A 21,904-nucleotide genomic window follows, 5' to 3' on the forward strand; every position below is an offset into this window, starting at 1 on the left:
CGGGGTATGTTTTTTATTTACTTTATTTTCTTTTAATTTGTACTAACTGTATGAAAAATGATGAAATCATCCACAAAACACAAATTAACTGAAGATTTAACAATTGAAACTTACAACATTAAAGAACTTTGATAATAGGCTATATATTGGCAGATATGTTGGTTATTTGAGATAAAATTCCCAATGAATTATACTGATATCAGACTTAAACATTTTGTATTGTCTGTTCCTAGTATGTATGTACTGTATCCATATGTAATGATGTTTTTTTTCCTTCAAAAGTGTGAGTGTATTCCAGTGGATACCTCATGGATAAGGCACTTGTCGATGAGTTGTAGGTAGGAGCTGATGTTGTCCTCGTCTGACCTCGACACCAGGAGCTGAGTACAAACTGAGGACAGGGTAGAGATGAAAGGACGATATTAAAAACACAACAAAAACTTTTCTCAGTCCACTAAATCAATCTCAACCGAGTACTGGTGCATGCAGTTCACCTTTTCCCATGACACGAGTGAACTGGCCGGGTAGATCCCCCTCTGCGATGACGCTTGCACCTGACTCAGCTTCCCCTCCACTTCCCCCGGTCAGGTGGGAGCCAGGTGCAGCGTTCTTGCCCTCAGGGCTCAGTAGGGGGCGCTGCAGGGAGGCCTCTTCACCACCACTGAAAGCCTTGATAGGTGTCATGATCATTTGGTGGAGCTCCTGCAGTGGGGCGCGGAGATTACTGCCCTCCAACACATCCTAGTGATGGGAAATGATAGGAGGGAAACAGAAGAATGATGAAAACACTGAACTGACAGATAAGACAGATAACAGTAAGAATCCAGCTTTTGGTGTAAACCACTAGTCACAATAATTTAAATGTAGTCATACAAGAAAATTCAGTTACTTCTGCCCTACATGTTGAATATCAAGAGAGACACAGACTAACTAACAAACAGTAAGGGATCCTTGACCAAACAGCCACGTGATAGAGCACAGAATAAAGTAATACCAAAAATACATATGTCTAGTCTTCCTCCACTACTTGAGTCCACGTGTATCATATCAGCCTGCCTCCCACTCATCATAGAGCTGTACATGAGTCTATGTAAACCCAAAATACCAAGCAACAGGTGTCTTGTTTCCCAAGCCCTACAAATGCAGCAGTAACAAATTTTAAAGTGAAGCGTTGGTGAAAAGGTTACGCCTGAATTTAGCTGGCCCAAGTAGTCCCTCCTGTGGTGTGCCCTTGAGCGCCATTGTCTTGCTTTAAAGGCTGAATGGAGGGGTGGGGGGTGAGGGGGGGAGCGGATGGGTTTAAATTCGGAGACCAAAACTCTCCTTCCTGGATTAGGTGTTCCTTTAGCTGCCATCTCAGATACGTAACACCAACTGAGAACGGCCACCCTTCTCTCTCTCTCTCTCTCTCTCTCTCTCACACACATTGGGAAAGAGAAGTAGTGTCCTGCTGTGTCCACTAAGTTTACAAGCTTAATCAGCAAGTAAAAAAAACATTAAAAACTTAGACTTCCAAATTCATGTGATTTCAGGTGGGACTAGAAAATTCATGACAATGTTTCTGTGTGAAGATGAGGAGGAAGAGGAGGAGATGTAGGATGCAGTCACCTTTTCCAGGCTGCGCAGTAGGTTCTGCCTCTCTTTGAGCTTCTGAATGCTGATAACAATCTTGTGTCGTGCTCCTTTAGTGACTTTCTGTTGGAGGAAAGAGTTTTGTGTCAGACATCCCTTTAGCAAAGAACTGGTCTAGAATGATACCTATAGTTTCAGATAAAGACGTGCAGTGTACAAACACAGGGTGAAGGTAATTTCAAATCAAGCAGAGGACCTGACAGCAGGAAAAAGTGATGAGAGAAACAACTTCTCTGCTCATTTTTAGCTGGGAGGACAAAAAAGGGCGGAAACTGATTCTAGCAATTTGAGCCTAGTTTGACTTCTCACATGTCCCATGAAAAACTGATGCTGACAATCTAGGTATTTACAAATCAAGCCAACAGCAGTATACTGAAATCTCTGTCTCACAAGGAACCTCTGTGTCTTTTTGTTGGAGTTCAGCAAGTCTCATTGTAGTTGTGCATTATGTTAGGGTCAGACGGAGAAATCATTACCAGCACCTGGAGGAAGTTTACGACTTCCCGGTGAGTTGTGTTAATATTAGCTGCATCCTCTGTGTCAAAATAGACTCCTCAGCATCTTTATCTAATACGTAATTATTGTACCATTTATTCCACCATCATCAACTTTTCAACATGACATGGCTAAACCTAGTTACATACTTACTTTGACCTAGTTAGTTAGTCAAATTAGCGATAATGTTCACTTTTTAATGTCCCATTTTTAACAATCAGTGAATAGAATAGAAAACATACAACATGTTACAACAAGTCCATGTAAAGTTCTTATTCTTTTTCCAAAACTGTTTGAAAACAGACACTAGCTATGCGTGTAAGTGTGTACAAACCTGTGCCTCCAGCTGCTCCTCAGTTAGTGACATCATCTCATCGTAGGTCATAGTGGAAAAGAGAGCAGCGTATTTATGGAGACGGAGACTCTTTAGCCACGCAGGGACATCTGTGGGCAGAATACATGCGCGCGCACACACACACACGCACACACACACGCGCACACGCACACACACACACACACACACACACACACACACACAGACACAGACACAGACACAGACACACGTCAGATTCTGGCTAGCTATATTTAATCACAATTATTACAAGTCTGAATAAAAACAATTACATACTACTTCAAACACAAAAGGGAGGGTGACATCTGCAAAAGGGAGTGGTGTTGAAATACATCTTTGGATTTCATCCTTGACATCCAAGATTAAATTGATGTACACAAATATTGGTCCCTTAAGTGTGAGAAATCTACCAAATAGATAATACATTATTCAAAATGGATGCATAGATGTTTATGTTTATTACAGTACAGGGTTTCTGCAGAATTCCCTAAGTTATACTTAAGACTTTTTGGTACCACACAGAATACAATTTAATCATATTGACCAGAGTATGACAGATAGCAGTGAAAACCAGTTGGGGATTATCAGATGCAAACAAAGGAACAATGGTATTCTCTGGCCAATGTTTCCAACAATCATATACAAAAACATTTTATAAGTAACATTGCTGTCTATGGCAACCTATACTTAAGACCTTAGATAATAAATCTTACTTTAATGGTCTTTTTTGGGTAAATTTAAACCAATCCTTCAAGACTTTTCAAAATCTGCAGGTAGGATCAGATAATAGTTGACCTGTGGTGATATGTTTTAAGCACATCTGAAAACAATAATGCAAATGTGTATGTATGCATAAATGTAACATTAAATCAAACTGAAATATAAGCATTTATAAAGACATGCTGTTGCCAAAAGAACAACTAATCAAATTGTTACTGATCACGTGTATTCAGACACTGCTTACTGGAAATGCTAATGTGCTTACTAATGCTCAATTTTCAGTTTTCAACATTCAAACTGAGAGTGTTAGTTGCTGAGACGATTTTGTGATCATTTGGAGTTCAGAGTGATGCCTGCTGTTTCAGTTGTTGTGTTGCTTACAAGTTTATAACAGCTGCACCAACAAACTGTCCCTTTGTGAAACTCAGAAATATAAATGTATATTTCTTCTTTACTGTATTTAAATATGTTTATGGTGTGTTTCTTTTGTTATTCCTTTGTTTGTTTACAATTGTTTATTTTTTGAAGGCTCACTTTGACACAAATGTAGACACTGTGAGAGGAAAGAGGGACTTGTAAGACTGAACGTTTTCCCCCATCTGATACGGTCATTACACAAGCAGAAATCCACCTTCCAGCAAGTACTACAGAATTCAGCAGTTTGATCTCGGTTAGACACTTGTTTGATTTAGCTGACTAATGACTTTTGTGATAGAGTTTAAAATCAAGTTTGTGATGAAAATAAAAAAAACATTTGGGCGTTCACCTTATCTTGCATTAAATCTTGAGAAGTCAATGCTCTCTAACACCATGGAAACTAAGGATCTTATTCCACCATGTGATACTATACAGCCAGTGCAGAGTCTTTTCTGGCAGTAACACAAAACTGAAAAATGGTGTTCACATTCTCCTCTCAAATGAAATAGCCCAGTGACAACCTCAGTTTGTTCTCTTAGGACTCTTGATGAGAAATGTTAGTTTTGTTTCCAACAGGTTTAGCTGGATGACAACATGACAAATCCTTGTAAACGATAGGAGAGGAGTTACATGAAAGGTTTAACTCTGGTGTAGACTGTGATAGCCTCAGAGTAAGGTCACTGGGGTCAGCAGTTCTGGCCACTGCTTTCCCTGAAAAACTACTCCGACTGGATCAACAACCTGACAAAGCCTCTAGCTGAATGCTTGTGAGGCACACATAGCAGACAGTCATAAGTTTCTTCACTGAACTGGTCATGTCTCCTGCTCTCACTCGGCACATTAGCTTAATTCACTATTCCTGTTGCATCCTACCAGAATGTCTTTCAACACTTTACAGCAAGAAGTACCAGTTTCATGTCATAGTCCATGCACATGAAGATAAATAACATAGCATAGCTGCGTTTAGAAAGCCAAGCCTATTGAAATGGAACAACAAACAGTGAAAATTCACTGAATTAAGACTTAATCCTTATTTATATTGTCGAGTGAGGTAATATTTTTAATGTCAAAATGTCCTGCACTCTAAAAATATTATGACATTGCACATTATTGTAGTATAATTATGCTTAAATTAGACCATAAAGCTGACAACATGTTGCCCCTGCTTTTAATGGTAGTTTTGTAGAAAATGTTTGTGTCAAGATTTAGACAATAACTCTCATTGTTTCCTGTAACACAGAGGATGTTTCTACTCGTCTCCCTCCCACTTCTTGAAATTTTTGTCTTCACTGAAAAAGTGAACAGGATGGACAGGCAAGGAAACTAGAAAGTCCCTGCTCAAAAAGATCCTGGATTTGCCGCTTAGATCTTAGAAATGAAGTGGCTAAAGTAATGTTAAAAATCATCATGTAGTGATGCCATCACTAAGTTGGCAATTGGCTGGTTCTGAAGGTGCCCCTTACAGTCACCTTGAAGCTGCTGTGTAGCCACATTTCAGTCCTGTGTGTCAGTCAGTCAATCTCAGATGACAGTGACAGATTTTTCACCAGACCAGTCTCAAAAGTCATCCACACTATCACACCATTACTGTTTGTAACTATACAAACCTTATGGGAACATGATAATGTTGATGATATTGAACTGCGCTTCTGACTGGTCTTTCTCACTCACCCCTCATGCCACTCCCCTCCTCATGGAAGGAACTGCGATGCAGACCTGAACAACCTCCTAAACCAGCCTCCTCCAGATGCTCACTGCCTCCACTCCCTGAGGAGGCAATGCTGCTTTGAGGTGAGAGAGGTGCATGGTCTGGGGCTGGGCCTCGAGCGGTCCGTAGGTCCTCTTGGGACAGCCAGACATGGCCCAGAGGCTGGTTGCTGGGGCCGCTCATGGGAGGTGTTAGGGACACGGAGCGCTTCAGGGGGCTGTGCTGCTGGCTGCCACCTCCACTTGTCAGGACTGCAAGAGCAGAGCAAGACAGGTAGGTCAGGTAGGGGCAGGCCGTTACACAGAGCTTGGCTATCGCTGGAGAAATCATATACTAATGTAAACATTGAGGCTAGCCTCAAACAATATCTGAAATAAGACTAATCTTTCCTAAATATCACAGTGTATAATTTTAATTATAATATTAAATTAATCTTAATAACCGTAACATCTGATTAGCTGAACTGAATGATTAGATCTGCTTGCATTTGGTGAGCTATAACAAAAATTCTGTCAAATGTTTAAGCACCATTTTTAATACATACCAAAGGTGACGCAAATGATCATATTAGGTATATTATATGTATTAAAAATCTCAAATCACATATTTTATAAATATGTTTAATCCAGCGTCTGATCCTGGGAGGGAAGAAGATTAATTACTCATCAATATCATGCAGTGAAGCATCAGGTTTTTATGACCAATTAATTAAATGTTCTGGTTTTTGGCTATAATCAGGCACTTCCTAATTCAACATTTACCAACCTGGACGCTTCTGTTGGCTTTGTATATTCTATTAAGATTAATATGATAATATACATTTACACTAATCTTCACCTGCATTCACTTGCCATTTAGCTCTAATGAGATGTATCCCTCTATGTCTTCCAAGTTTCTGCATTTTCTTTACCCATGGCCCTAACATTAGATTTCCAGAGCTAAACTAAGTTAAAAGCAGCTCAGATGTGAAATTACAATGCAGTATTTGTTTGCAAGTTAACTGAGGCAGGTGGAAAGAGGAGGCCACATTTGCCAGAGAGGAAATAAACAGGGCTCTCCTTCACTTGCTTGTTGGTTTAAATATCCAGCCTTGAAGCCAAGTACCAAAAACAACATCTCCTGAATGAGGTAGAAATATCATTGATGGTTTACTAGTTATTTTTTGGTACCTTCAGCAATTTAAAAAATCCACTGCCAGGAAATCTGTCTGATTAAGATTTCTCCTCTCTCCATCTTCTTCTCTCACCTCATTTACCTATTAATAACACAATTCTGTAATGAATTTATGATGACTTTATGATGGAAACCTATTGGGGTCAAACCAATGTTACTGTTTCTACTGAAATTCCACTAGTTTAAACCAAATACAAGCAGCCCTAGCATCAGAGGTTTTTCCTGTCAAAAGAGGTAAACAGAATGAAAAGGTTGAGGGCCGAAGAGCTTTTTGTGTCGCCGCTCTGACGGGGTAAGCTGCCACCAATACTCCAGCCTCTCTCCTCCTCCTATATGTGGTCCTCTTACTGTTGGCGCTATGTATAGGACTTCATGGGCCCCGTTTAAAATAGGTGCCCAGCTAACATTACAAGTTCCAGTCCCTAAATATTAGCCATTTTCCCTAAATACAGTCTCCCACAAAGGATGCCTTACAAGGGAAAGGATGGGTGGTATGTCCTGCTGTGGCTTGGACTAAGGCTGAGAGTATGGATGGAGAGGGGTCAACAGGATGTTCTATCAGTAGCAGGTTGATGTGGTTGGACAATTATACTCCTGTAATTCTCATCACCATCATGGCACAGATGAACACAGTATGTAGGGAGGGGGGCCTGAAGACTTGATGGCTGACTGTGTTCATTTTGAATGGCCAAAAGAGAAAATAAATATTAAGACTATTTTATCATCTTCCTCTGACCTTTGTACATCAGCAAATATCAGTTCTAGTTTGCTTGTTGGATATTTAACACTTCTTCTCACTTGCATCAGTTAAGAAAAGCATCTGCTCACCATGTCCATCGCTGTCGTGGCTGGGGTAACTCTAGTTTATCAGTTGTGAAACCCTGAGGTCTTTTGTGTGGGACTGAAGCCACTAGCAGTCAAAAATACAAGAGGATCTTTCTTGGAGCAGTGAGCAGGGCTTTAAATGTGTCTTTATTTATAAACCCTCAGCTGTTTCTTTCATCTCCCAGGAAAAAAAAACACAGAGCCCTTGCATTCTTGTCTGGAAATATCCTGGTCTGACCATAGTTATGTTCAATTTCAAGAGCCCTGCCCTCTCCGTGTGTTGTCTTCCACCTCACACAGCCTCTGTAGTTGCCATGTGGGTTGTTCACAGTGAAGTTTGTCTGACCAGTGTAGATTTGCCGTGTTGAGTCTATTTAGTGTGTTCAGGGTGTATATACTGTGTTTGGTAGGCTTGGAGTGTACTTAGTGTGTTCAATGGAATTATAATGAGCCCAGCGTTTGGGCTGAATTTAAATATGCATTGCATCTGTTGCACTGCTAAATGCTATACAGATGCTTTTCTGTGCTTAGTCATTATTATCCAATCAAGCACAGCTGATACCAAAATGAATTCCTACTATTTTTCATTGCAACAGAGAAAATCCTTTGTCATATAGCTGCCTACTGTATTGCGTTTCAAGTGGGTACTGCAAAGCCAACAACTCCTATTTGACAAATAAAGCAGCCTTGTTTGAGTAGTTTGTCACATGAGTTTTAGAGACCCTGGTATTAAATTGTGCTTGGACGCGGGGGATCAGTTGGCGACCCCAGACAGAGAGGCTATCATCAGGCCAGCCCAGAGTAGGTGGCTGTAATCACTGAGATGTGCTCAGATGGTGCAGCGGTTGTGACCACCTTGACTTTACAAGTACACAGTTCAGTCCAGATTGAAATACAGCACATTTCATGTCTGAAAAAATACAGTAATCAAAGGAAATAAAATGTGCAAAGGTTTGAACTCTTGAATCCAGGCTGTTAGATAGCATCAGGTGTGCGTAACCAAAATTATCCGGACACCAACAAAAATTGTAGAAGGTGCTCCAATTTATTTCATGTGCAGAAGGGGGCACAATGTGTACATTTTGGCATCTTGACATTTTTCTGTGAAGTGTGATAATTAAAGGAAATAAATCTGCCTTCCAATGCTAACTGATGAAAAGCAGATAAATATTGATGGATTAGTTTTAGCCTGTGGCTAAGGACTGTAAACTGTGCAGGTCTGAGGGTACAGCCATCGGTAATTTGAGTAATATGAGACATTCTGTGTTGGATCTATCAGTCATCTTAGTCACACCTTTAGCAGAATTTGTGTACGGAAATGGTACCAGACACAATAACCCAGTTGAAATCTTACTGGTTTCTTTTATACACACTTTTATACACTTCTTCTTGCATCCAGTGTTTATTCCATTAAACTGCAGACAATGGAATAAAAACACAGGAAGACAAAGTGTAACAGAGCAGACCTGGACAGAATATTGAAGATCTTTTTTTTTTTTAGTTAATAATATGGCCAGTTTAAACCCCTTCACCCAGTTTCAAATAATGCATGGGGGGTCCATCCCATCTTCAAGTTCATAACTTAATGAAAGTCTGGTATAAAAGAGTTTAGCTTGATTTATAGGACAATTATAAATGTCAGTCAGATGATAGGGGCCAACTGGTAAAAATCCTTCATGGTTGACTAATGATCCAATTAAGTTTACAGCCCATCTCTCATTCTGCAGTGACACTGGTGGTCTGTCAGCCCGTCTCTAACCACATGGGAGACAAATGTATTGTTTACAATAACAGCTGCTATAATATGTGGAAAGACGCAATAAAATGCCACGATGGACCAGAGTTACAGATGCTGATGCTTGGTATTTACATATTTTAAAAAGCATATTGTTACATTATGTATGTCTAATTAAAGCAATTTATCATTTTTAATCACATTCTGAAAAGTCACGGCAGTAATTTAACACAAACTATCAGGTAATTTAACACTAATTATCAGGTGCTACACTGTATGGCTGCTGCAAAGATCCAACCTTGCATGCTGACCATGTGTGCTATTAAAGCACAAACATGATTAGAAAAGGACACACAGTACAAGGGACAGAGGACAGGTGGGATTTTACTTACTTGTGTTACTGCCTCCACCAGTTCCAACTGTGTTTATGGTTGCCGGCACAGAGGATGATGGATAGAGAAGCAAGTGCCCATTCTCACAGCCCTGCTGCTGCTGATGCCAGCCCCCACCCAGCCCTGAATCCCTGGAGCTCTGCCACCCGTTGAGGCGGTCGTCTGAGCCATAGCGCTGGTGGTGATGCAAGGAGTAAAGGTTGCCTGATGAAGAGGTGTTAGTGGAGGAGGAGGATCCTGATGAGGTGAGGGTGGATGGAGGCGTGGACTGGTGGTGGTGATGGTGTGGCCCCGCAGGAGGAGGCCTTTCCAGTGAGTCTCCCCGAGCAGCAGCCCTTTCCTCCAGGTGGTTTAGCCAGAGTGCCAGGGCAGCACGGTCTTCCAAGGAGGTAGCGGGGTGGATGAGGGCATAGGACAGGAGCTGGCGAGACTCCTCCAGGTGGTGGCCATGCTCGATGGTGTGGGCCAGGATGCGTGGCAGCAGGCGCATATACTCGCCCTTGGCTTCAACATTGCCAGGTTTGAGCAGCGGGAGATGGGTGAGGACAAGCGAGATGACACGCTCCTTAGACTCGCCTTGCCACTGGCTGATCACTCCTATCAGAGGAGACAAAGCAAAGGAAACATTACAAAACAATAACCACCACCATTTATTTCTACAGTTCTCATAAGAAAGTTTTTTTTTTAATCAAAATTACAAAATGTACAACTGTTAGGTGTTTGACTGTATAAATTCAAATGTTTGCGTCTCATTAAGCTGCCAACCAACCCTGACTGGACTACAGTGATGAACAGAATGAACAGAATATCACTGAATATAGTCTAAGATTACAGCAAAACAGAGAATCCTCCTGCATGATATCCAAGGTGGCAGCAAAGGCAAATGTAATTGATAGATGAACAGATGGATTAGTGAACACATGTATGGTTAAAAATAGAAGACACCAAGATGTCAGGCCCACTGCACTGTCATCCTTCTATTTTGCAATTTCTCTAAACATCCAGCTCTGTAGGCTGCTGATGGTGGCTGTACAGCTCTATACATAACCTGGAGGTCATGGAGCTCTATTGTTGTCCAAGTCAGTAGGCCATAAGGAGCCCATTCCTATCGTCTTGGACCAGAGCTATAGATACCAACAAGTCAGGGCAACAGCTTTGGACAACCATACAAATAGAGACAGGATGCAACAGGACGTAGGCCGGCTTCACTTCCTGCTTGGGAGATGTGTCTGTGTGAATTTGACCAATGTGGCCATTCTTAACTGGAAGGGTCTTGTCTCAAAACCTTACATATGACACATATGAAACCAAAAAAAACATCTGCTAGCCCTTCTGTCCAAAGATATCCCAATGTCAGAGTCTACTTTGTGGTGACGTACAGCTCTGTCTGTCCTGTGAGTGGACAGCTGCAGCTCTGATCAGGCAGATGGAAGACCACAGACCCTGAAGCCTTCCAAACAAGGTTCACATTTATTTCATCCCATGAGAGATGACCAGGATAGGGATTAAATAAGCCTGGCTCGAGCCTACTCACAGCATGGAGCTGTGTGTGTCCTGGGAATACATTTTTTCCAAAGTTTGTTTGTTAGTTTGATAAAATTTCAAACCACAACTGTGAAATATAGCAATTATATCATATACATCGATGTCAGGCCACTCAACTATTCGAAAACTGTACTGAGATGAAAACAGGGATAAATGTATGGTTATGAGTAGCTTTGTTTTTTAAATTACATATGTCCTGTATGTGATGTGATCTGTTTACTGTTGAGATCAGCTCAAAGGTAATTCCTTAGTTCAGCCATTGAAGTTTTATCCTATTTGATCAATGATATTTATATATTATTACAAATTGAATTTTGATATTGGTTATTTATACCAACAATAGTGTTTTTAAAATAGTGCAAAAACCTACAGCTTCAGGCTTAATCCTAGGTTGTTTTCAGATTTAAATTAAGCCTTTTTTTCTGTCAGAACACAGAATACAATGGAAACAACCATCTAATGGCTGAATCGCACTAATCCATACACTGTGAAATAGGATACTCCTGATTGAAATTTTTCACAGGCACTTTATACGAAGAAAAGTTCTTCAGATCCATTTCAGCTAATGTGAATGGGTGACATGAACTAGGCCAGGTTGTCCCAGAGCTCAGCGCACAGCCTACAATAAGAGAGAGGAGATGGGGACAGACTTGGGTATAAAGGGGTTTGAGAGGGAGGAGGAAAAAATAAATGTAGGGAGGGACCACTGTGTGTGAGGGGAGCCAGGGAGTTACTCTACTCTGCTCCAGGGATGATGTAATCCTTCATTCCTCTGAATGAGGCAAGTCTCGGTCCATCCGAGAACAGGAATTGTTCCATGATTAAAACTCATTTATTTCCAAATGACTGGAAAACATTAAGATGTAACACAGAGACACTGAAAAATTATTGAAGAAAGTTTACAGAAGCAGTGGCGCACTGCCAACATTTAAACATCACAGTTTTACTTTGACAGTCAAATGATAAAAATTTTTGTTTTGAATTCTAACAAAAAAGTTACACAGGCCATAAAAAGTTCTTCCTTGTTGTCACAGACTGAATACCCAATGGCAACTAAAATGTCTGAAGCAAAAACCTGGTAAAACTTCACATTACAACCAGTATTAGTTATGCGAATCAGTTGAAAGCATGTTATGTACAAAAACATTAAATATTCCATTAAAATAATGTGGAACTGTATTTGCAAAAGCTTAAAAATGTTCATGTAATGTCTGCCTTGGTATTAAAAAATCTACTGTAATGACTGATCTGAAGCCATCCTGTGTAGTTGTATTTCTTACCTACATACAACACTTGTTCCTCAAAATGATCAGTTACCTTTAGCTAAATAGAGCTGCATCAAGAGGTCAGTTAATTGATTAGTTGAGGCACACTGTCTGAAGGTTGTGGACTGTTGGCTGAATAAAACTAGCAATCTGAATGCATTTTCTGACATTTTATAGACAAAACAATTAATTAATCAAGAAAATAATTAGAAGATTAATTGATAATGAAAATAATTAGGTCACAGCACACAATTAACCAGTGCTGTGACTGCTGTGTGTTTTTGGAGATGTCTGAAAATAGGACAGACTCCTCCTGAAGCTCATTTGTCTGTTATTTTCCTAAAATATTAGCTGGTGAGGTTGACTGACTTAACAGATGAGCCTGTTCAGGACTGTCACATCATATCAAAGACAATCTACATTTTCATTTTACTTAAAGTAGTAATTAGCACAGCAATCCTGGGGATTCCCTGTATGAAAAAGGTCTGCGTGTGTCTTATTGTCTTTTCCTGCGTCTCTGAAATCAGCAGGACTTGTGAGTGAGTGGCAGGTAGAATATGGTAGAAGAATGCTTGGATGTATTGTTTTATTGGATGAATTTGTCTTTTTGCACAAGCAGCGGAAATTTTCTCACAATTGTACTACATTGTACAACTACATTGAGCATTAGGACACAACATATCTGGATGGACATCTCACACAAACATCTGTCTGTGAAACTGAAAATAATCAATCCTCTGTCACAGCGTGCAATGTCCCTTTACTGAGGTGCAGCCTTTTGCCAACCGATTCAGATCATCACTGTGTCTCTATCTGTCAGAACTGATTTTGGAGAATCATCATGTGCTTCCACAGAGAACCACTTTGGAATACTTTGTAAATAATGGCCAATGGTCAATATCACTGGCTAAATAGCAATCTGACAGCCAGGTGAGCTGGGGATGTGACAGCGGCTCTCATTTGCCTTGACCTTCACTTTAAACTGGTTTCCATCACACAGCAGAGCACTGCATTGATTGCACAGAAACATTTCACTTTGCAGTTACACTAATTATACTATATAGTATACATAAATATACTAATGCTATATTCCAAAATACCTGGATGCTGACCCTATGAAGCCAACACTTCTGCCTGCAAAGAAGAAAAACTGGTAATTGCAAAAATGTGGCACATTTAGTTCCCTTGGAGGTGAGGAGCCATAAAGAGTTAGAAAAAGTGCTTTTTATCAGAGGTATTCAGGTAAAAAAATTAGGCAGAAACCTGATCCATCCTCCCTGAATAAATACTTGAAAAAGAAAAGAAAATCAAAGGAGAAGAAGTCTGGAAAAAGGTTTGGAAACTTAATACCTAGAAGACAGGAAGCTACTTCAGTCTTATTGACGTCCTACTCAGAGGTTAAGAGGTCAAGGAGTCAGCCTTGGAGCAGTTCCCCTCACAGCGAACAACCATGCAGCATCTCTTAAAGCTCAAAGAGAGGTCACAGTAGTCTCAGCCAACACAGGTCAAAGGTCAACTGCTCGGAGAAACTCTGGTCTACCTTTTACACAATGGACCAGATTTTACCCAGCAAGACAGAAACTTACAGTGACTATCTGTCCAAGTGTGAAACCAACCAACCAACCCTGTTCAGAAAATGCTCAGAAATTGACAATTAGAGGAAAACACATCACACTCACAACCGAAGAAGCCATTAACTGTTCATTAATTCACATACAACACAACAAGTCAACTTATAGTCAAAGCAGAGAGGAAGAGAAAGTTTTCCCATACATTTAAGATTTTTTCCTTCCCTCCTGCCCTTGGTCACTCACACCCTGAGCCTCAAGGGGAAAGTGCTAACCTCATCCAACTGGAGTAAAAAGGAGGGGAGGAGGAATGAGGAGAGGAGCGATTAAACTGAGGTTACGACACTAACGGAGGAGACGAACACTGGAAACACTGAGTTGCCACTCCTTACGCAGCGATACCAACAGATTATTTTCCTCTTTCTTCTTTTGTAGTTTCTGACTCAGAGTTTCGCTGTGAGCTTCACCGGAACTAGAAGTCACTCTGTTGAATACATCCATCTGTGTTTCCCAGCTGACAAGGAGTGTGCAGAGGCAGGCCCAGTTCTGCAGTCAGATAATTGTCAACCCCGTGTACATAAGATTTTTTAAAAGTGAAAAAATATTTCAGTGTGAACTTCAGTGTCCCATACATTGAGCAATGACACAGTCTAACAGATTAAATAAAATCAAACAGAATGCAGAATGTGAAAGCCAATGTGAGATATTTAATGAGACAAAGGTAAAATCTGTTCTATCATGTAAGAGAGAGACAGCAGCATGCTGGGAACTGATGAATCACATCAGCATCATTGAGTAGAATCACTGAAAAAGAAAGTCAGACATTCACAAACACTGAAACCTCAGACAGAGAGAGTCATTTGTTCGAGGGCTGACACAGCACTTCCCTGCTTTGGACAATGTCTGCTGGTGAACTTTGTGTGCTATCCTGCCCTGGCACTGCCCTCTGACACCCACTCTGGCACCAAGACAATGGTGCTGCTTTCAGCACAGCCCTGCCTCTGTGAGTATAGCTCTTCCAAACTGTACGCCTTTCGTCCATAACCTGGCCACTTCGTTGTCATTGAGGAATGTACAACAGAAACAGAAGGCATTCAGACTGACAGGAAAGTCAGTAGGTCACTGGGAATTTACACTAACAAAAACTTTGTCTCTATTTATGACTAATTAACTGCCATTATAGACCAATTTTGGATGCTACTACTGTCCAAGAACCGTCCAGGTTATTCCCATAAACATTCAAAGAAAATGGTTGTCGAGCATCGGAAAGCTTTGCATGGTAATTAATAAAGTCTAAAATGTGGACGGGAAAAAACTTCTAGTGAAATGAAATTTCATCCAAAACAGAAAGATTCTCTGATATTTTGAGCTGCTGTTAAGGCCAGATGATAATGAACTGCTCAGATGGAAAGCTTGTTGACAGACACAGCAGCCAAGTTCCCCTTTGTCACTACACTTTCTAACAAAGTCATGGAGATTTGGTGACTTATTGAATACAATACCCACAGTGTCCACATCGAGCCTAATTCACTGATAGACCTGCTAACCCTTCTGACAGCTTACAGCTGCAGCAAAGTATTGACTAAATTCAGTTTCTATCATATGTTGGCATTTTATGGCTATTCTAATGTCTGTGCTGATCCTTATGTTTAATTTTATCCATAAAGCAAAGCACCAGATAACAAATAGACAGTCCTTACAATCCTCAAATCCATTTTTAATGTTATACCAGACACGACTGTACAATAGTTTGTTCAGCAAACATTGTGTATTGGTCATTAAAACTGTCAAAGCTGCAACAGTTAGTCAATCAACCGATAAGATGATCAACAGAAATTTCATTGGCAACTTTTTTGATAATCGATTAATAGTTTTCAGCCAAGAAAATAAAACATAAATTCTCCAGTTTTTAGCTTCTAAAATGAAGATTTTCTGGTTTCTTTAGTCATTTATGAAGGGAACCTGAGCATATTTAGATTGTAGACTGTCGGTTGGAAAAACAAGTAATTAAGTAATTAAGATGTCACTTTGAGCTTTAGGATATTCTAATGGGATTTTTTAGACCAAATGACTAATTTATCAAGAACATAGTTGACAGATAAATTAATAATGAAGATAGTCATTAGTTAGAGCCATACTGTCAATGCTCTTAATCAAGGTTATGAGACACCATGTGGCTCTGTTATCTTGTGTGATGCCAATTTGTGTTCATGACGCAGTACTTGGTGACCTAACCTTTACTGTTAACTTTTCATCTTGATGGTCCCTCACAATCAAAGATCATGGGCATCTTTCCAGAGCTGCCATTTTGCACCAAGATACCATTGCTAAACCCACAGGTGCATTGTTTTTTTGTCTAATGTACATATTTAAGAGTTGTTATTTCTTTATGTTGACTTTAAATAGTCTGTGCAGCTGCATCAATCAAATACACAGTTCTGGCAGTGAAAGATGGCATTCCCATTCTCTATTCTGCCTACAAAGCTCTGATTGGCTGGGGTATTCTTCAAGCTAGAGGAAAGAGATGGCGAAGCCACAACAACAGACCTATTTGAATCAGAGAAAGAAAAAAAGGAACTGAGAAGACTGTGACCAACATTTAAGACAAGGCGCTGTTATAGTTTTGAGTGAGGGGTCTGACTCATTTTTTCTAAAAAAGTAAATGATCTTGCTCAGTAATGTTTATCAATAAAATAATGCCCACCTACACATATACCACACAGCTGAATGCAGCAAGTTCACTCTTGTTCTCTGGGGGTTGTTCAGCCCCATTCTGGGAAGCACTGACGTAAAACTGAAGTACAAGTAGACAAGTCAGTTCAAGGAAATGCAGGTACTTTAGAGAAGAAAATTAATGCTCTTCTTCACAAAATAAGACATCTCACTGTAACATTAACAAGTTACTGAACATGGCCACATCCCTGGAAAAACCCAGAGTAATGTGACTGGGTCAACAAAAGCAGCCATCTCTTTGGAAAAGCAGAGCCGAGCCTTGCTGACAGTCAAGACCCGCTTGACTTTTAGAGATACTTAAAAATATTCACTCTAATTAAACATGACTATTATTATGTTGGGTCAAAGAACAACAAGAATGTATGAGCAGTTAAATATATAATTTAAATAAATATCAAATGAAGATGTTAAACTATATGAAATTAATAAGAAAACAATTTAATACATAAATAAATGAGTAATGCCCAAGCCTTCTTGTTACTGATAGAAACAATAAGTTCAGAATTGGCAAAAATTGAATTTAAAAGTAGGACCAGGTGTTCCTTTGTCTATGTAGGTTTGGGAGGGTTAATGACAAAAAATAATAACTATGCATCAAAAATTACTGAAATAATCATGTTTCTTTTAACCCAAGATTGTCGTCTTGTATCACATGACTTCTGTGCACACTATAACACAATATCCTCTTGTTTCTGTGGTGGATTAGCACACAATTCAAATCAGGAGTGTAACAGGGGCTCAGTGACTCCTTTTCTAGGTTTAAATCCCAACACTCAAAAAATGCTAAAAAAGCCAAGAAGAGCAACAAAAACTACTGAAAAATGCTCTAATTAATATAAATCATATTACATCTCCAAGTAATATGACACCGCTGCAGATGTTCACAGGGTTTAACTTTGACCCTTAGCTGGATACACCATGTCCTTTTCACATCCGACTCTGATCACAAGACACAAGTGACAGTGGTGGAAACAATGTGATTGTTTTAGCTCATTTGTTACACATTGGTTATGTGCAAACACAAACACACCCCAATGGAGACACACTCTCACCCACACACACTTGTGGAGACTGTTGGACACATGATTCCTCCCGTTCTAAAAATAGATAGGTCAACAGCACACAAAGACACAACAAGGCAGCTAGCACAACAGATAAGACCATATTAAAGGTTAGCAAAGGGGCACATTAACTCCCAATCGCACTGACAATGACACAACAACTTTGTATGTGTATGAGAAATTGAATATTATCAGACAGTGTGGAAAAGTGTGTGTGAACCCAGCTCATAAAAAAAAAAAAAAAAAAAAAAAAATTGACATCAGCCACTCTGAAGTTGCATAAACATAGACCAGTGTGTGTGGGGGTGGATTAGAAGATTAATAAAACAAAGTTAGGTTGCATTGAGTTTAAGATAAAGATTAGGATTACATTTTTGTTAGGGTTAATATGAAGCTATAGCTGAGGGGCAACAAGGGGGGTTAGGGACTGAACCTAGTCCATGGAAAATCCTCACAAGTCTCATGTGTAACTGTGTGGCTTGTAAACCTCTGTCCTGAGCTTCCCCTGTTAGCAAAACAAACATAAGAGTGGCTCACTTTGTGCCACTACCAGCAACTCGCTATAGCTGTTGTTGATTCAACACCACGTCCGACACAGCGTGTTCCCTTTACCAACCAAAGGACAGCAATCTGAGAAGACGCAAAAGAGAACTGACCAACAATAAACAGAGCAGGGGGCTTAATTTAGGAAGGGACCTGCCAAGGAGGCGAGTAGGAGCTAACTGAAAAACACCACTTGAGAAAGAGAGAGACACTGGCAGAAGAAAAGATGAAAAGGTGAATTGAAGTCTGTATGAAAAGTTCCTTTTTAATCAGGCACATTACAACACAGTTTACACAGTTTAGACTCACACACAGTACATAACATGAGACTTCATGGTCCAGACAAAGGCCCGCACTGTATGAGGGAGGAATTTGGAAAACAGTTTAGACAACTTAGAAGAAGCTGTGGAAGGAGAAAAAGGAGATAGGGTGGTGGAGGTTACTTGAGGAGAACAAAGTCGAGAAAGGCAGAGTAGTAGATGGGTGGAGTGAGGGGTGGGAGTGGGTAGAAAGGAAAAGTTCCCGCTCCTGCTTTCCGAGTGGATTCTCCAGCTCAGCAGTGGGGAATGTGCTGGCATACCACAGAGCCTGCTGCTGAAAAATGCAGAGATTCCTTACGGATCCACAGCCGGGGTCACATACACTCACTCTCTCTCACACACACACACACCACACCAAGCCCCAGCCCTGTCTGTACTACAGCTCTATTGAACAAACAACTAAACCAGGTCTTTTTCACACAACATGTAATGAGTCACAATATCACAATCTCCAGTAGTTTACATAAAACACTGGCATGGGATGCTGGTCAGGCAATGTGTCACATGAAAGACACCTATGACACTGACAGTTTTAGTAGTTTTTTTCCCATGGACATAATTTGACTCTAACTTTGAAATGGAAGAGACAGACAACAGATTACACTTTAAACACATCACGGTAGCCCTGACTAACCCTAAATCAAGTTTAATGCATGGATGCTTTATAACAGCTCAAATGTCATGTGCCAATCACAGCACAGTACAATGTGATTTTTTAAACCTATTATATTATGTGATATTATTGGAATGGAAGAATGAAGATAAATAAATCTATTACTATAATACTTGGATGGTGGATGTTGGTGTAAACAGATATTTGTGGAGTATACGTATAGTTGTAAGTGTTTAAAGCAAAAAAAAACTCAACTGTATGCCAGATAATGTTAATCGTTTGTCTTTTTTATTCATACAATATAATCTTGAGACAACCAGGATTATAATGAAAGATCAGTCAGTTAACTGGTTATTCTTTCAAAAGAAAATTAATCAGCAACTATTCTGAAAATCTAATTATTATTTTACTAATTTTTCACACAAAATACACTTTCTGGTTCCAGCTTCTCGAATGTGAGGATTCTCTGCCTTCTTTGTCATACATGATAGTAAACTAAATATCTTCGGGTTTTGGACTGTGGGGAAAACAAGATACATGAAGACATCATCTTGGTCTCTGGGAAATTATAAGAGCTTTTCTTTTTTTTTTTTTTACCATTTTACAAAATGATTGATCAATGAATCGAGAAAATAATCTGAAGTTTACTGCCTCTAATTTTAATGCAATTGAGTTACATTTAAACAGAGATATGTCAAAACACTTGACTGAAGGTGATAACAAAGTGAAAAACAGAGACTAAAAATAAAAGAGGAGGTGTGAATAAGGAAGAAAAAATAAAAACTGAGGGGTAGGGAAAGAGTAAGAAAAAAATAAAGCAAAAGGTCAACCAAGACGAAACTAAAGAAAGTAAAACAGTAACAGAAATCAAGTAAGAGCAAGTCAAAAGGAAAGATTGAGAAAGACAAATATAGAAAAAGAAGGCCAAAAAAGAAAAAAGCGAAGTGAAACAGTAAAAACAAAGGAATAAATGGTAAAAAAAAACACAAAAAGAAAAGCAAAGACAGAAACCAGAAACAGACAAGAAGCAAGAAAGAAAAAAAGTAAAAGCAAGGTAAGAGAAAGTAAGGAGCTGGAGGGACAGTGTATGTTCAGTGGGAAGAAGTGTGGTAAATGAAATATATGATGTAATTGATCTAATGCTATATGCTGCATCGCCCCCACCAAGAGAGTGAGACAGAGAGACAGAGAGAGAGAGAGACCATGTCCTGACAAGAAGTGCAGACAGGCTCTCACAAGTCCTAACGCCAGCTTAGGGGCCCTGTACGTGGGGGATAAGAGAGGAGAGAAGGAAGAGGGTGGATACAAGATATAGCAAGATGGACCGGAAAGTTCACTAGTGTCAACAGGTTTCAACTAGGAGGCGAGAACAGAGAAACAGGGAAGACTGAAAAATAAACAAGACAAGACATTCACACATGCAATAAACAAGAGGGAGGAAAATAAACTGAAGAGCCAGGGGAGTAAAAAAAGATGAAAAAGAGAGAAAAGAACAACTGTGTGAAAGGGGGGGTGTCAGTGTGATCAGCCTGACCTTGGCCTCAGCCTGACCTACTGACACATAAGTGACTGAGGCGAGGGGGAGGAGGGTGCTGTTTACTCCTGTCTAGTTTTTAAAAAAAATCCATATGTAAAGTGTATCCATCTCCCACTGTGCCTTTAACAACCCCAAGGGAAGTGACATTATGCCACATTCAGAACATACACAGGCAGACCATAAATATGAGTGGGAAAAGCCAGTCAAGTCTGCCTCCCAGCTGCTAAAATAAATAAGCGATATGGCATTTTTAAGGGCTATGATACCACTGAGAGGCCGGTGTAAATGGATATAGCTGCAGCCAACAGACTCTGTCGTGTTTGACTTGCACTCTAACAGTCTCTAGTCTGTTTTTGCTGTGAAATTAGACACTGGATTGAACTGTGATCAAATGAAAAACATCAGTATCAGAAAAAATTATTCGATTATCAACTATCAGTTATCTGAAATTGTAACTACCAATTTAGTGCAGCCCTAACAGAGACAATTTCTGCTATCAATCGCCATTACAGCTGCATTACAGATTTTAACCTGATGTCACTGAAAAAGCAAAATGCACAAATCAACCTCTGAAAAACAATACACACATATCACCAATCTCAGCCTTGAAGTAGCATTTTTAGTATGGACGATTGTTTTAAAGTCATCTTCAGCTTCCAAGATTAATACTAGGACAAGTTTCAGCTTTGAAGTTAAACCATAATGTGCCTGGAAAGAGAGTGGTGAAACTGAGGAAGAGGTATAAAATAAAAATCTATCCCAGGCCATGTAAATAATCAGTGTTTGTCAGTCATCTTGTCAGACAGGTGAAGCTGAGTGACAGGAAACATGCAGCCAAGCTGTCAGCTCACACCAGATGAATCTCTCTTGCACACATGCTGCTCTCATCAAGATATTTAGACAAAAATCCGTCCAACCATCCCATCCACTTTCCAGCTCCTCCTGGGGGATCCCAAGGTGTTCCCAGGACAGATGGGATATATTATCCCTCCAGCAAGTTCTGGTTCTACCCCAGGGCCTCCTCCTAGTTGGACATGCCTGGAAAACCCCCAAAGGGAGGCACCCAGGAGGCATCCTTACCAGATGCCCAAACCACCTCAGCTGGCTCCTTTCGACATGAAGGAGCAGCAGCTCTACCCAGAGCTCCCGCTGGATGTCTGAGCTCTTCAGCCTGTCTCCAAGACTGAGCCGAGCCACCCTACAGAGGAAACCCATTTCAGCCACTTGTATCTGCGATCTCATTCTATCAGTCACTACCCAGAGCTCATGA

General features: G+C 40.1%; 1 protein-coding gene across 2 annotated transcripts in view; it reads right to left on the reverse strand.

The window, feature by feature from the left end:
• Positions 1–21,904, reverse strand: part of samd4a (sterile alpha motif domain containing 4A) — a 49,940-nt gene that overhangs the window by 10,144 nt on the left and 17,892 nt on the right. The window contains exons 3-8 of one of the 2 annotated variants that reach the window (XM_071489530.1): positions 9,450–10,046; positions 5,288–5,575; positions 2,462–2,571; positions 1,609–1,695; positions 495–741; positions 306–391 (exon numbers count right to left, since the gene is read on the reverse strand). In XM_071489530.1, coding sequence (XP_071345631.1) covers positions 306–391; positions 495–741; positions 1,609–1,695; positions 2,462–2,571; positions 5,288–5,575; positions 9,450–10,046 — 1,415 coding nt within the window. The remainder of the gene's footprint in view (positions 1–305; positions 392–494; positions 742–1,608; positions 1,696–2,461; positions 2,572–5,287; positions 5,576–9,449; positions 10,047–21,904) is intronic. The other variant, XM_071489531.1, reaches the window with a different exon arrangement.

This window comes from Trachinotus anak, unplaced genomic scaffold, assembly GCF_046630095.1.
Source record: "Trachinotus anak isolate AG129_WGS33_773 ecotype Australia unplaced genomic scaffold, CSIRO_AGI_Tana_v1 ptg000011l, whole genome shotgun sequence".
Classification (NCBI taxonomy): Eukaryota; Metazoa; Chordata; class Actinopteri; order Carangiformes; family Carangidae; genus Trachinotus; species Trachinotus anak.